This window comes from Ruditapes philippinarum, unplaced genomic scaffold (assembly GCF_026571515.1).
Source record: "Ruditapes philippinarum isolate M1 unplaced genomic scaffold, ASM2657151v2 ctg1665_1_1_1_1, whole genome shotgun sequence".
Lineage (NCBI taxonomy): Eukaryota > Metazoa > Mollusca > Bivalvia > Venerida > Veneridae > Ruditapes > Ruditapes philippinarum.
Window position 1 is genome coordinate 215500 of NW_026861357.1, and position 16144 is coordinate 231643.

The following is a 16144-nucleotide window of genomic DNA, read 5'->3' on the forward strand; positions in this document are numbered from 1 at the left end:
CAGTAGTTATTGAGATACAAGCTTACAGGCAGAAACTTAACCAAGAATTCCTAAGTAGAAAAAGGGGCATAAATATACAAAAAAAGCAAATAAGAGTTATTGGATTTATGCCTATCATGTAGGGAAATCACAGAGAAGAAGTGTGTTTAGTTCCCATCCATTCCCTTCAGAAGTGACAGAGATACCAGCTTACATGTAAAAACTTAACCACAGGGATGCCGAATACCGACAGATTGGTGAATGCATAGTTCGAATTTTTAATCTTCGAATAGTCAAGCTGAAAATGAGCTCTAGCTCAGACAAAATTTAACTTTATGCATAAACATTTTACAACAAAAACCTAATAGACTCAACCCACATGTTACTTACACATACAACAAATGAAATTTTTAAAGATGTAAAAACAACTGACAAAGAACCCCCCTAAAAGGGTTTTTGGGGTATTATATTTTATAACCAAACCTGTTTTTGTTACGGGTTTTTTTGATGAAGTATGAAATTTGAAAAAAAATTTTGTAAAGAAACACACTTTTGGTTTAATAACAATGCAAAGCCATGGACAAAAAATTCAAAAATGCGTTTGAGCGTTTGGTTTTTTACACAAGTTTTTTCTTCAAATTTTTCACTTAAAACACATTGCCACTTCAATAAATGACAATACCGTAAAGACACAAAAATTTTTTTAACCCCTATCTCATTTCTTTTTCTTCTTTTTACTTAAGAAGAGTTATGGGGCTTTTAAGATGGCAAAACTATGTAATATCCAAATAGAGTTTGGTTTCTTTGGGCATACAACTTTTTCTAAAATTTTGGGTACCATTTTAGAAAATTTTTTTAATTCCAACAGTAATTTTACAAAGGAAAAATTTAAATTTAAGGGGGAAAAAAAATCAGAAATAGTCAAATTTGAGAGGTTTTTTTGGGCCAGGGGATTCTCCAAAAAGCTTGGCCAGTAAATTGTATTGAATTCCAACCTAGCCTCCAAGTTACGCTCCTAGCAAGGAAAATGCAAAAGAAAAGTAACAAAGGGCAATGACCCCATTATTACTTTAGATTGAGTTATGGTTCTTGTGCATTACACTTCCTCCTATTGTGCTTGACCATTGTATGAAGTTGAATTGAATTCCAACTAGTGGTTTTCAAGTTATGCTCCGGACAAGAAAAAGCAATAGAAAATTATAAAGGGCAATAACTTTGTAATTAATTTTGGTTCTTGTGCACTGCACTTTCGCTTATTGTGCTTGACCATTGTATGAAGTTGTTTTGATTCCAACCAGTAGTTTTCAAGTTATGCTCAGGGCAAGGAAAAGAAATTAGTCAATATTGAGTTATGGTTTTTGTGCACAGCACCTCCTCTAAATTTGCTTGACCATTGTATGAAGTTGTATTGAATTCAATCATTTGTCTTCAAGTTATGCTCGGGACAAGGAAAATGCAACCTACTGCTGGACCAACCGACCAACAGACAGACCGACCACAGGGTGACTCCTATAACCCCCCAACTTTGTTTGGGGTATATAATGAATGTTGCACCTGATATCAAGCTAAATTGTGCCTGATTTGTTTCCTTTCTTAATTTCAGAGCGTCACATTTTTTAAGGTTACCTTACATGTCTATAAAGTCAACAATGATTTCATTGCATATTTACACACATTTTCTTTTATGTTCAAAAGGAAAAAAATGAGACTTATGTTCAATGCTTGTTTTGATGCAGGACTACAGCATTTGTAGTCAATTCCTATGCATCAGAACGGCGATAAATAGCCAATAAACACCACTGAGACCAGACCAATATTATCTGTAAACAAAACTGTAAGGAAAACCTTAAATAACTGTTACATGTATATTTTCACATTATGTTTCTATTTAAGGAAATGCAATGACTGCATTTTTAATTAATCATCTTATGTACATGTATCTTTAATATAGATATTGCTGATTGCATGACATTGCACAATGGTCCTACCTATACAACTGTGGCCTGTACCAGATGTGAATACTCGACGAAAGCATCTACATAAAAATAAGGTTATATATAAATGAAAGGTTTATTTCTCTTTATCACGAATATTAGATTTATGTATGGAACTCAGGACATTCAGTCCAAAATTATGATCAATGCTAGATCTGCAAATGCAACAATAAATTTATTAAAGAATTAAAATGAAACACGGAATTTAAAAATCTATCATGTTAAGCTTTGGCCTCTAAGTGTGACCTAGACCTTGAAAGTATTGAAAGTAAGAAATTATGGATCGGACACAAAATATACCCTATAACAGACTATGTTAATCTTTGACCTCTAAGTGTGACCTTGGAGGTAGGGACCAATGTTTTGCGCCTGACATATCGTCTTATTACTGTGATTATTTGGGCCAAGTATTTTTAAAATCCCTTGATCTATGAAAAAGTTATGGACTGGACAGAAAATATACCCTATAAAGACTATAATAGACTATGTAAATCTTTGACCTCTATGTGTGACCTTGACCTTGGAGAAAGGGACGTGTGTTACGCATTACATATCTTATCATTGTGACTTTTTGTGCCAAGTATTTTCAAAATCCCTTGATCTATGAAAAAGTTATGGATCGGACACAAAATATACTATATAAGAGACTCTGTTAATCTTTGACCTCTAATTGTGACCTTGAACTCGGAGGTAGGGATGCAGGTGTTGCGCATGACAGATCATGTTAGTATAGTGACTATTTGTGGCAAGTATTTACAAAATCCGTAGATCTATGAAAAAGTTATGGACCGGACACAAAATATACCCTGTAACAGACTCTGTTAATCTTTGACCTCCAAATGTGACCTTGACCTTGGAGGTAGGTGACCGGTTTTACGCATGACACATTGTCTTATTATTGTGAACAATTGTGTCAAGTATTTACAAAATCCCTTCAAAGATAAGAAAGTTATAGACAGGAAACGACATATACCCTCACATAGACAATGTTGACCTTGAATGACCAAGTGCGACCTTGACCCAGAAAGTGGGGGTCTAGTTTTGCACATGACACATCTTCTTATTATAACAAACAATTATACCAAGTTATTTTAGATTCCTTTGATAAATGACAAAGTTATGGACTGGACACGAAAGTGTGACGGACGGACGTACTCACAAAATCGTACTAATGTGACTTTTCCTTTGATCTTTTTTTTGGCCATTTTTAGTCACACAAGGCTTTAAAAAAAGACACACAAGTAAAAACGGAATGTATAGGATCAAAGAGAATTGACTGTTACCCATTGTTCTCCAAGTCACACAAGTACCTCTGGGTTCGTACGGACAGACGGAGGGAAGTTCTCACAGGACAGTAATTATGACGCTACTCTATTGCTCTTTCTATTGTTATTTTAAGCCACATACAAGAAAATAGCCACATAAAAGCATTACGAAATTAATGACATCAAAGAGAAAGAACAGTTACCTATTGTCCCTCTAGTTACATAATTACTTTCCTGTAGGTGCGGACGGACAGACGGACGGACGTACATCCGGACTGAGCTTATTTCTATATCCCCATTTTTTCTTCAATTAAAAGAAATTAAATTAAAAGAAATCAAAATTATTTCTAAATAGACGGGAGACTCATTTATTACATTTGTCCGGAACATGTTTTATCTAAATTATCAATATTAAGCTCTATATTGATACATGACAAAGTACTATGCTCTTGTCAAATGAGTACTTAGAAATAACCATTTATGCAACAGTCATATTTATAGACCGCTGTGATAAATATCCCACTGCAGCAGCGATGGACACACCGCTACTGCAAAACATGTATCTATGACAATGGCTTTGTTGCACTAAGTTAAGGAATTTATTTTCATTTTATTTGTCATCCTTTTTTTACCAGGCACTTTGGTGTGTTATAAAATCACATCTGTCGCATTCTTTTATCTGCACCGTTATGGCATTTCCATGGTTATCTAAAGTTGTCTGAGAATTAAAATTTCATGAATAACTTGAACTTTATTAGAATTATAAACCATAGTATATTATAAATTCCGGGTTACTCTGGATCATCTCTCATATCAAGAAGTAAGTAAACAGATACCTGACATTCTGGACAGGGGTGTGAATATACTGTATTGCTAGCGCAATTTGCAGTAAAATCTTCACTCTTGTAGCCTGCTTATTTATGTTTATCTCATCTGTACTGTTCTGATCTTTACCTCTTGCAATTGCATCATGGAGATCACCGTTTTCACAATAAGGAGATATTAACCAAACTTCCCTGAATGATTATATAATCATCATTTAAAAAACCTTTAATATAAGTAAAGGTTAATAATAATTGGTATTCATATTTCAAATATTTGGAAAATTTAAACTGCTATCAACTTGAATATACTAAAATGAAAGGCAGTTCCAGCAAACTCATTTTATGGACATAGGAGATATGATCAAAAAGTTCTCGGCCCGATATACTTCTAGCCACTACACTGACAATTACATACGACGCGTCAATATCAATATCTTATTGAAGATTTCTGAACGAGTTACACGCAGTTCTACATAGATTAAGTAACATCAAACTCACTTTGATCAGTAGAGGGTTGTGTCATTTAGACCAAATGGAAAACGTTGAAATCAAAGCTGTAATTAAGTACCTCTGTAAGAAAGGGATGTCCCCCAAAGAAATCCATAAAGACTCCACGTATACACTTAAAAAAGAATCCCCTTCCTATAGCACTGTGCTGCTGAATTTAAGAGGTGCAGAGAGAGCATTGGAGATGATGAGCGGTCTTGGTGGCCAAAAGCACAAATGATGAAACTGCCGAAGCTGTGCTCGATCTAGTCATTTGCGACAGAAGGCGAGAACTTCGAAGCATTGTTAGGGAAGTGGGTATAAGCTTTGGTTCACGCAATTCTGACTGATGTCTATAGCATGTCAAAGGTTTCCGCTAGTTTGGTCCCCAGACAGTTGAATGACGACCATAAATGGCCCAGACTTGACATCTCAAAATATCTTTTGTCTCGTTACGAGGATGAACCCGACTTTATCTACCGGATCGTTACTCAGGGTAAAACATGGGTCCATCACTTTGATCCAGAATCCAAAAACAAACAAGAGCCCGGTTTGAACCGGGTGATGCACCCCGAATAGGTTTTGGACACAGGAAAGTACACCACTTGTAGTTTCAGAGTTATGTCCCTTGAAAAAGTTCAAAGTGCAATAATTCCAAAATTAGGCAAGGCAGAGTTACTGTCCTTTGCACTGCACTTCTAATCAATGCAATCTATCAAATAACAAAGTTTCTAGTTGATATCTATTATGGTTTCCAAGTTTTGTCCCGGACAAAGTTCAAAATGTAAAAATTAACAAAGGGCAATAACTACAAAATTTGTCAAGTTCTTATGCAATTCACATCTTTTCATTGAGATCTATCTACCTACAAAGTTTTATGTTGATATCTCTTATAGTTTTACAGCTATGTACTAGACAAGATTTTTCTAAAAGGGGAGAAAATTGAAAAACAAGACTAGACAGAGTTATGGTTCTTTTGCACTGCACTTCATTTAATGACATCTATCTACCTACAATGTTTCATGTTGATATGTGTTATAATCTAAGAGTTAAGTTCCGGACAATGTTCAAAATGTTAAAATGAACAAAGGCAATTACTCTAAAATAAGGCAAAAAATGTTATGGTTCTTGTGCACCGCAAATTTACCTATTGAGATCTATTTACCTACAAAGTTTCATGTTGATACCTCTTACAGTTTTAGAGGTATGTCCAGGGCAAGATTTTTCTAAAAGGGGCGATTATTCAAAAATGGGGCAAATAGAGTTATGGTTCTTTGACACTGCACTCTGCCTCAATGCCCTTTACCACTGTGTAAATTTTAAACAAATCATCTCCAAGGGTTTTTAAGTTATGCTCCGGACAAGACAACGGACAGACACGAAGCATAAACAAGAGGGCCATGATGGCTCTGAAATCGCTCACCTGTATAGGCCCCCTGGGCTGGTCAATTTTAACCCAGGGGCTTTTATTTGAACAAACTTGGTAGACAAACATTTGAAGATGTTTCTTGATAAATATCTAAGCTCTAGCTGTAAGAAGATTTTTTAAGTTGTAACTGAAAAACAATGACGCCCCTCCTCCTCTGAGCTGGGCCAATTTTGTCCCCAGGGCTTTTATTTGAACAAACTTGGTAGTCACTCACTAGTAAATAGTTCATGCTTAATATCTAAACTCTAGCTCTTTTGGGGCGGGGCCAATTTTAACCCAATGGCCCTTATTTGAACAACAAGAGTTGTCACAGGACAACGAAGCTGGACAAATGAAATACTGGACGCAGTAAGGAAGACAAACCTATGAAAGAAAAATAATTATGTATAATAATGTATTAAGTTATAGTAAAATAATAACATCTGTTAACATAAATTCCAAGTTCAAGGGGAATAATTAATATAGTCACGCTAGAGTTATGAACCTTGTCACACAACATGTGTGTAACGATAAGAAATATATATTTGAAATATGAAGTAGGTTAAATAGTAAAGAAGTTATAATATTTCTTAAAGAAAATCCTTAGTTCAAAGGGAGATAAATCTGAAAGTATTGCTTAAAGAGTTATGAACCTTGTCACATAAGATGTAATTAATGGTAAGGAATATGTATTTGAAGTTTATCGTATATACCTTTAAAACCAAAGACGTTATAGTAAAAAAAAACATTTTTCATGTTAAAAAAATATATGTGCATGGGAGGATAAATCTGAAAATATTGGTACTAGAGTAATAAACCTTGTCACATAAGATGCGGTTGATGATAAGGAACATATATTTGAAGTATTATGTTGATCCCTTCAGAAATAAAAAGAAACAGTTAAAATAATATTTTTTCAGGCTGTCCAGCACCTTCTGACAAAAAATTAGGGCAAATTTTAGGGCAATTTTAAAGAAATTTTAGGGCTAAAATTAGGAATTTTAGGGTAAATAAAGGAAATTTTAGGGCTAAATTTGGAATTTTATAACTAAATTATGGCCTCAAAAGACCATGATATGGGCTCAACTTTGCATATTTGACACAAAAGTAACTCACAAATAATGCTCTTGTTCGGTTATAGCAAAGGTGTTACCTGTGTTTCATAGTCACCAGTGAAGAAATGGATTCACTGGTCAACTGCCTTTAAAAAGAGCTAAAAAACTACATTAAAACATAACTAGAATGAAAACATTTTCAAAGTTATAAGTATCCTGGAACAACCAATATTCAATTAGTTAAGCTATGATTAGCCAATATTAAATGGAAGGGGAAATTATGCTTTAGATTTATTTTAGCTATAAATGCATTTCTCATTTTAAGGTTGGTACATTTTCAACAAGTCTTGATCTTTCTCCAAAAACAATAAAAATGATATGACCCACTTAAGTCATTCCCAGGAATACTTAAACTTAATTTCAAACAGCAGGGTATACATCTATGATGAATTTGTTTAAGATAAATCAGGCTACTAAAAAGTGTAGAAAATTTCACAACAGTGTCATTTTTTTCCCTGATTTTCAAAAACTTTACACTATATGTTATAACATATGTTCAGTACATGTTAATGTGTACAAAAAGGGAAACTGACGGTGTCACTTCTTAGTATACTAGTTGGGAAACTTGTCTAGATCTGCCAGCTGGTATCACTTACAAAAGATCTGTTCTACAGCCATCACTTGAAAATAACTTGATTATAAATTAAGATTTTATTAATAAGGACCCCTACATAAGGAAAGTCTGAGGAAATTTAGTGGTACATCATGTAAAAAGTTGCTTTAAATACACCTAAGATTGAGGTAAATTGTAAAACCCTGTAGCAAATAAAAATGTAACTTTAACAGGTGACTATTTTGATATAGTCAAAGTTGTACAATTTTCATTGTTCCATTTAAAACAAACAGTTTCTTATAATTTTTCTGATAACATCTGGCAATCAAATATAGCATTTCAGCAGGAGTTGAAGTAAATACAACATGTGACTTCATGCAATTAAGTCAGACATGACATCAGCTCCACTGTGTGTGATTGAAACATGGTTGTTTAGCGATATGTTTATCACAAAAGATAAAAAAAATAGGAATTTAAGTGAAAAAATAGGGCTTTTTTAGGAATTCCCTTTGATTTTTTCATTTTTTTAGGAATTTTAGCCAAACTGAAAAAAATTAGGATTTTTTAGGAATTTTAGGGACGCTGGACAGCCTGTTTTTTAAATAAAATACTAAGTCCAAGGGGAGATTAATCTAAAAATATTGGTGTTTGAGTTAAGAATCTTCTCACATAGGATTTGGTTGATGATAAGGAACATATATTTGAAGTATGAAGTTGATCCCTTAAGAAATGAAAAAGTTATAGTGAAAAATATTTTACTGCATCAAAACTTTAATCTGAAATCTGGACGCCGACGCAAGTAGGACAGCTCTCCATATACTTCGTATAGTCGAGCTCAAAATGGTAGACACCAATTAGAAGATGTTTCATGCTAAATATCTTAGCTCTAGCCATTAGGATTTTTAAAAAAGAGAAGATTTTTTAAGTTTTTACTAAATACATAAAGGGAAAAACAATGACCCCCTGGGACAGGCCAATTTTGACCCAAAGGTTTTAATTTGAACAAACTTGGTAGACACCCACTAAAAGATGTTTCATGCTTAATATCTAAGCTCTAGCTATTTGGGCTTTTTAAAAGAAGATTTTTAAAGTTTTTACTATATTCATATAAGGAAAATCAATGATCCCCTGGCAGGGCCATTTTTAACCCCAGGGCCCTTATTTTAACAACTGGTAGACAACTATTAGAAGATGTTTCATGCTAAATATCTTAGCTCTAGCTCTTAGGATTTTATAAGAGAAGTTTTTACTATATACATAAAGGGAAAAACAATGATCCCCTGGGGCGGGGCCAATATTGACCCCAGGGCTTTTATTTGAACAAACTTGGTAGACACCCACTAAAAGATGTTTCATGCTTAATATCTAGCCTCTAGCTACTTGGGCTTTCTAAAAGAAGATTTTAAAGTTTTTACAATATACAAATAAGGAAAATCAATAACCCCCCGTGCGGGGCCAACTTTGACCCCAGTGCATTTATTTGAACAAACTTGGTAGACAGTGACTAGATAATGTTTTATGCCAAATATTTAAGCTCTAGCTCTTTCGGTTTTCTAAAAGAAGATATTTTTAAGTTTTTTTCTTTTAGGTGCCATGGCAACAAGAGTTCTGTTTGGAATTAAATTCTTAGAACAATATTTAAAGTTGACAACCAAAGCAACATTCCTTGAGCAAGGTTATACCCATAAACAGTACGTACTATGCAGACGAATTGAGACGTCTGCGTGAAGAAATCGCAAGTAAAAGGAGGGGCAAACTGACTCAAGACATTCTGCTCCTGCATGACAATGCACAAACTCATACATCCAAAGTTGCGATGACTGCTGCAACTGACTGCGAATTTGAAATTCTTCCCCATCTCCAATATTCTCTGGACTTTGCCCCCTCTGACTTCTACCTGTTTCATAAACTGAAAACCAAGCTTCGTGTTAGATGTTTAGGAAGCAATGAAGGTTTCATGGAGGCGGTCCAAAATATCGAATTCTATTTTGAAGGATTAAACAAGTTGATGCACAGATGGGCAAAGTGTATTGATGTAAAGGGCGATTATAATGAAAAGTAAGACCATAAGTTGGGTTCTCTGACTACCGAAAGTACATCGGGCCATAAACTTTTTGATCAATTCTCCTAGATGAGATTTTCATTAAATCAATTTTAAAAAAAGATTATTTATCTGTGGATGTCAGTTCCAATCATGGAAAATGTTTTAATTCAAAAATCTGATCTGTAAAGTGATGTGATCTAAATAAATATTTTATAGCGTTACTGAAAAATACAAAAACAAAATACAAGATGTATTTTTGAAATGTACAATGTTTCGCAAGTAAGGCCGGGTGTGCTTGGGTAATAAGGATTCATCACACAGTTCATTCGAGATAAGACCTGTACATTAGTCCCGTTTTTAATTCTACCAATGAACTGTTAATACAAAATGTGTTGCTTTAAAAACTGTAGATTTATGTTGAAATACATCCATTCCTTTCAATAGTTACACTAATTTTTTATTAAAATGACATCTTTGGATGATTTGATTTTGTCTATGCATACGAGCAGCCACCAATACAACCATGGATGCTATCGGAAATAAACAAGCAATTATCATAGTATTGCAAGCAATCCATAAGTCCCCTACCGGGTAGAACCCGAGCAACATTCTGAAGGATCATTGGGCATTGAATTATGTCATTGAATGAATAAATGAATGAATGACATAAATGAACTTAAATCTTAGGGGTTATTAGTGTGTCTATATCTTAGTAATGTGTTAAGTTTCCCTGCCCAGTAATGTAATTATGTTTATACAACAGATATCTGAAGATCAAATTTTCTCAGGATGAATATTTATAACTTATGTTTCAACTTTTCTCTGTATTTGTTGGAAAGGTTCTTTAAAAGTGGTCTCAGGAAACAGTTTTTTAGAATCACACAAACAAACAAACTAACAGACACTCTGAGAGTAAATCTTTATGGAAGCTAGATTTATAACCCTTGTCATAATAATATGATAAGAAATGAAGAAGTTTGAGTAAATAAAACAATTTCTAGAAAAAAAATCTAAGTTCAAGGGGGATTCTGGAAATAGTCAAGCTAGAGTATTGTACCTTCTCCCAAAATTTGAAGTAGATGCATTAAGTAATTTAAAAATAAAGAAGTTATAAGTGAAACTTTTTTTTTCATGAAAATTCTAAGTCCAAGTTGGTAATTCTGATAACTTTTGTACTAGAGTAATAAACCTAATGTCACATATGATGCGGCTGATGATCAGAAAGTTATATTTAAAGTTTGAAGTAAATACCTAAAGAAATAAAGAACTTATAGCGACAAAGTGTAAAAACTTGAATAAGAAATCTTGACGAGGTCGCCGACGATAAGTGAGTAAAACAGATCTCAATATACTCCCTATTGTAAATATTAAAATGATGTGTATAATCACCATACTGCCATCTATCCATATTTTATGTTTCATATAAATGTTTTCACTACTTCTTGAGTAATCACAAATATTGTTATATTTGCAATATTTTCAAGCTATTTGTTGTCATTGCAACCAAAATTTTCAATATAGGAAGAAAAGAAAAAGGCATGCATAATCTCAAGACTGCCATCTACCCATATTTCAAGTTTCATAAAAAATATTTTCAGTACTTTTGCGTTCACTGGATCCAGTTTATGTGTTAAATTAGCCATATTTTCAGTCTATTTGTTGGCACAGCATAGCAAGAAAAAGACAGACGTGCAAAATCTTGAGACTGTCATCTATCCTTATATCCAGATTTGTGCACGGATGGACAGACAGCCAGACAGACAGACATCCTCAAAGTTTGGTATTTAAGTGACTACTCTTTTGTTCTCTCTATTGTTTTTTAAACACTTAAGAGAAAAAGTAGCCACATAAGAGCTTACTGAATGCATCAAAGGAATTTTACTGTTAGCTATTGTTTCCATTACTCCCTAAGTATCTTAATGTTTGTATGGACAGACAGACGAACGGACGGACAGAGGGTAAACCTAAAGTCATATCCGGGTAAACCAGTAGGGGGCTTATAAGGATATAACTTGATATGGGAACATTCCTGTGAAGTTTGTATTAAATCGGCTTAGCGGTTTATGAGAAGATGTCGTTTAAAGTAAAAGTTTACAGACAGACGGACGCCGGACGAAAAGCGATCACAAAAGCCTTATAACCCTATAATGCATAGATGCACTGACAGACAAATTGTGATGACAAAAGTTCACCTCCTTTACTTTGTGCTCATGTAAACTAAAAAAATATACTATAAATACTATTTCAGCTTACTCTTTTGATTTTTCAACAGCAGCTAGGAGAGGGAGTATGAATGGGTTCATGAGTCTGCATGCTATCTTCTCCTAAAATGCAAAAATTTTAATCAGTAACAACAGTTTAAAACATGAATGTGTTTGCTCATTGGAAGAATATATATGTAGTAGAGCAGATTAATTCAATTTTAAGAGGTCTTTTGGTAATGAAAACTGATGACTGATTTGAAACCTATGTGAATACTGATGGCTGAATATAACAAAGGACAATAACTGGAAAATAATGCAGGATAAATTATCATTCTTGTGTGCTGCACTCCTCTTCAATGAAATCTATCCATCTATGGAGTTTCAAGTTGATATCTCAAAGGCTTTTATAGTAATGCTCTGGACAAAAATTAAGCATGAAAAAAAAACAAAGGGCAATAACTGAAAAATAATGCAGGGTAGCGTTATCATTCTTGTGTGCTACACTTGAGACCTATCTACCAATAAAGTTTCATGTTGATATCTCAAAGGCTTTATTAGTAATGCTTTGGACAATGAAGTTTCAAGTTGATAACTCAAACACTTTATGAGATATGCTCCGGACAAAAAGTATGAAAAATAATAAAGCGGAATAACTCAAAAATTATAATGGGAAGAGTTATCGTTCTTGTGCACAGCATTCCTCCTCAATAAGATATATCCATCTATGAAGTTTCATGTTGACATCTCAAAGACTTTTTTTGAGTAATGCTTCACTCAGGTGAAAAATTAAGTATGAAAAAAAAAACAAAGGGCATTTACTCAAAAAATTTGAAAGGTAGAGTTATCATCCTTGTGCACTGCACACCTTCTGAGTGAGATCTGTCCACCTATGAAGTTTCATGTTGATATCTCATAAGCTTTTTGAGTTATGCTCTGAACAAAGAATAAGTTTAAAAAATAATAAAGGGCAATAACTGAAAAACAATGCAGGGTAGAGTTATCATTCTTGTGCACTGCACTCTTCCTCTACATGATCTATCCACCTATGAAGTTTCAAGTTCAAACCTAAAATTCTTTTTGAGATATGCTCCGGACAAAAATGTCGGATGGAAGGACGGACGGACGGAAGTAAGGACGGACGGATACTATTTCTATATCTCCCGCCGCCTTTCGGCGAGGGATAATAATGCAGTAATAGTGTGACCAAACAGTCACATTCATTAGAGAGGTATTAATTTCACAGTAAATCATAATCCATTTTACACAATGTGGGAAAATTTAAATCATGAAGTGCAAGAGACTGAAACAGCTAGGATAATGTTCTCTGAAATGGTTTTTGAAGGAAGGCCTTACATAACAAAGAGAGGGCCAAGATAACCCTCATTTCGCTCACCTCAATATTAATACTCTCCATGACAAGGAACAATTAATATTGTAAACGATTAAGGAAAGCAGATATAAAATCTTTAGCATAAGCTGATATCAGAGCGTTCATATTTGTATCTAATGTAGTGCATACACATGCAAAACAATTACTGGTTGCTATTGCTAAGGGAAAACAACAGTTACAAAAGACGTTACTAGTTCCTATACAAAATAAATGGTATCTTTGGAAGTAAGTGCCTGCTAAGAAATTCAATGGTAGATTCAGTCGTTGCTAAGGAAAGTTAATGTTTGGTATGGAAGTCACAGGTTGCTATGAAACTTTACAGTTTGCTATAAAGTCATCAATAGCTGGCTGATATTGAATCTAAGCTTTAGCTCTTCTAGATTTAGAAACAAAAATTTCTGTTTAATTTTTTTACTTTATTTTTAAGTATATGTTCCCCGGGGGTCGGGCCAATTTTGACCCGAGGGTTATTATTTAAAAAACTTGCAATGGTGCTACAGACAATGTTTCATATCAAAAAAAAAATTGACCAATTTTTTTATAGGTCCAGCAGATAATGTTTAATATCAAATATCTAAGCTAAAGTCTCTATAGTATAATTTTTTTTTGGCTTATATTAAATGCATATATGGAAAATCAATGAACTCTGGGGTTATAAGCCAATTTTGTCCAAAGGGCTATAATTTGAACAAACTTAGTAGAATAAACTAGAGGTCGTGGAGGACAAAAAGAAACCACATGTCACCACCTAATAGGTTAAAATTATTTATTTAAGTCTACTAGTTTCGATCAAACATGATCTTCATCAGGACAAAAAATAGATAAATTATGCCATTTAAGTGCTAAAAAGGAGGTTTCAAAATGTACGTCTGTTACTATAAATAGTAACATGTGATACTATTAATAACTCAAATTTGGAATGTTGCCAAAAAATTTTAAGTCTTAGAAATAAAAATAAAATCTATAAATAGAACCTACAGTTAGTTGTCTATAATTTCCTTGATGGTTTAAATGTTACTGCTAACTATCCCATATATGCTATAAACGTATATAAATTGTTTGTCAGTATCATTATACATTAAATGTTGATCCTGACGCTTGAAGGGGGGTTAACCTCCGTTGGTGTTTGAGATAATGGTGACATTGGCGGCGGTATATTAAAGACTAGAGTGTCCATGTTTTGTCTGCTGTTGAGATCCTTTGGAAGTTCTTCTTTTTTAGGCGGTGTAGTATAGGCTTTTTTAAAAATTTGAGGTCCTGTTTTCCCCATTATTAAAGTGACATTATGCCCATCCAAGGGTAAATAGTGAGTAAACATGTGAATATATAAATAAGTTTTCATTTTGCAATAATTCCTTTTGATGTAATAAATAATTGAATTCGCAAAAACAATAGATAACACACGGATCCTAGGGAATTTTCTGTAAAGATCCATTAGAATTTACGTGTACCGTTTAGTTTATAAAAAGAGTGGGGGAGTCTTTTTATATTTAAGGCAGATTTATAATTTTATCCAATATCACCTGTTGGTCAAACACCATTTTAACAGTCAATCTTTTGAAATATTAAGTCAATTCAGCTCAACTTGACTATGAAAATATGAGCATAATGTCACTTTAATCTGAATTTGAGCTTCTTTGGTGTAGTTTTGTTGGTGCAGGCTTTTGTTGAAGGTTGATTTTGAGGTCGGCTCTCCTCAATTTTACGGTAAATTTCCTCTTCAAAACCATGGACGTTTTTTGAGTAATGTTTCAAGTTGTCTCGTCTAGTATATAGTTTCTTGCACCAGGAGCACTGGAATTTTATTACTGAATGTAAGTGTGTAGCTTTATGTCTGTTAAGTAGGTTCCGATGTTTGGTTGAATAGCCACATATTTCACATAGATGTTAGGTTTTTTCTATAAAATTTAATTTCTCAGGTTCTTAGTAGAAGTATACTAGATAATGCTTCATCTTGTCAAAAAAAAAAAAGGTTTAGCTCTTGAAGCTAAAGGGATTAAGTCTTTAAGTATGTACATATAAGGAAAATCTATGTCCCCCACCCCTGTGCGGGTCCAATTTTGACCAAATAATTTGAACAATTTCTTTAAGAAGTCCACCTGACAATGTTTCACAAATATCTTAGCTGCAGCCTCTATAAATAAAAGTTCAAGAGCCATTATTCAGTTCATTGAGATTTTCATGCTATATAACTTATTAGTTATTTGTAAAGATCCTTTCAATAAGGAAAATTTAGACATTTACTTTTGATTTTTATAAATATTTGTTGATATATTAAATCATCATAAATTCAAAGATAATAATTTAAAATCTTATTAACTTTCTTGACTTGACTTTATCTTATTAATCACAAAGACATGAAGTCATGTCAGACACATTACAGCTCAGTTTTAACAATATTGGACAATTTGTACAGGAGGAGATGTTGTTTTAAGAAAAAGGTTGCACACCATTTTCAAAGGACGCGAGGTGGACCAGAGTGATCACAAAAGCTCACCCATGAGCACTTTGTGCTCTGGTGGGCAAAAGACATAAACAAAAACACATACTTCAATATGTTGTTCCAGTTGAATACAGAAACTGTTTCTATGTTAATGATAATTATAGAATACATAATAAGTTACAAAGAAATAGTTACCCTTCTGACTTGACTTTCAATTTTTGGATCACATTTTGTTTTAATCTTCTTCACGGCAACAGGAATTCCAAATATTTCCTGATTGTCTGTACAAATACCGAAAGAACTTGGGTTAACAGTATTGTATTTAGTTTATTGTTGAACCCGATCTTGGCAATTGATAACTTTGCTTTCAAATCAACAAACACAATAATTTTTTTTTTTATTCCTTAACTTGCAGTATTACCAAAATATAACATTTTTA

General features: G+C 33.5%; 1 protein-coding gene across 1 annotated transcript in view; it reads right to left on the bottom strand.

Moving 5' to 3' along the window:
• Positions 1-16144, bottom strand: part of LOC132715351 (uncharacterized) — a 42205-nt gene that overhangs the window by 18784 nt on the left and 7277 nt on the right. Inside the window, exons 3-5 of the mRNA XM_060698342.1 lie at positions 15901-15986; positions 11922-11992; positions 4075-4254 (exon numbers count right to left, since the gene is read on the bottom strand). Of these exons, the coding sequence (XP_060554325.1) occupies positions 4075-4254; positions 11922-11992; positions 15901-15986 (337 nt within the window). The remainder of the gene's footprint in view (positions 1-4074; positions 4255-11921; positions 11993-15900; positions 15987-16144) is intronic.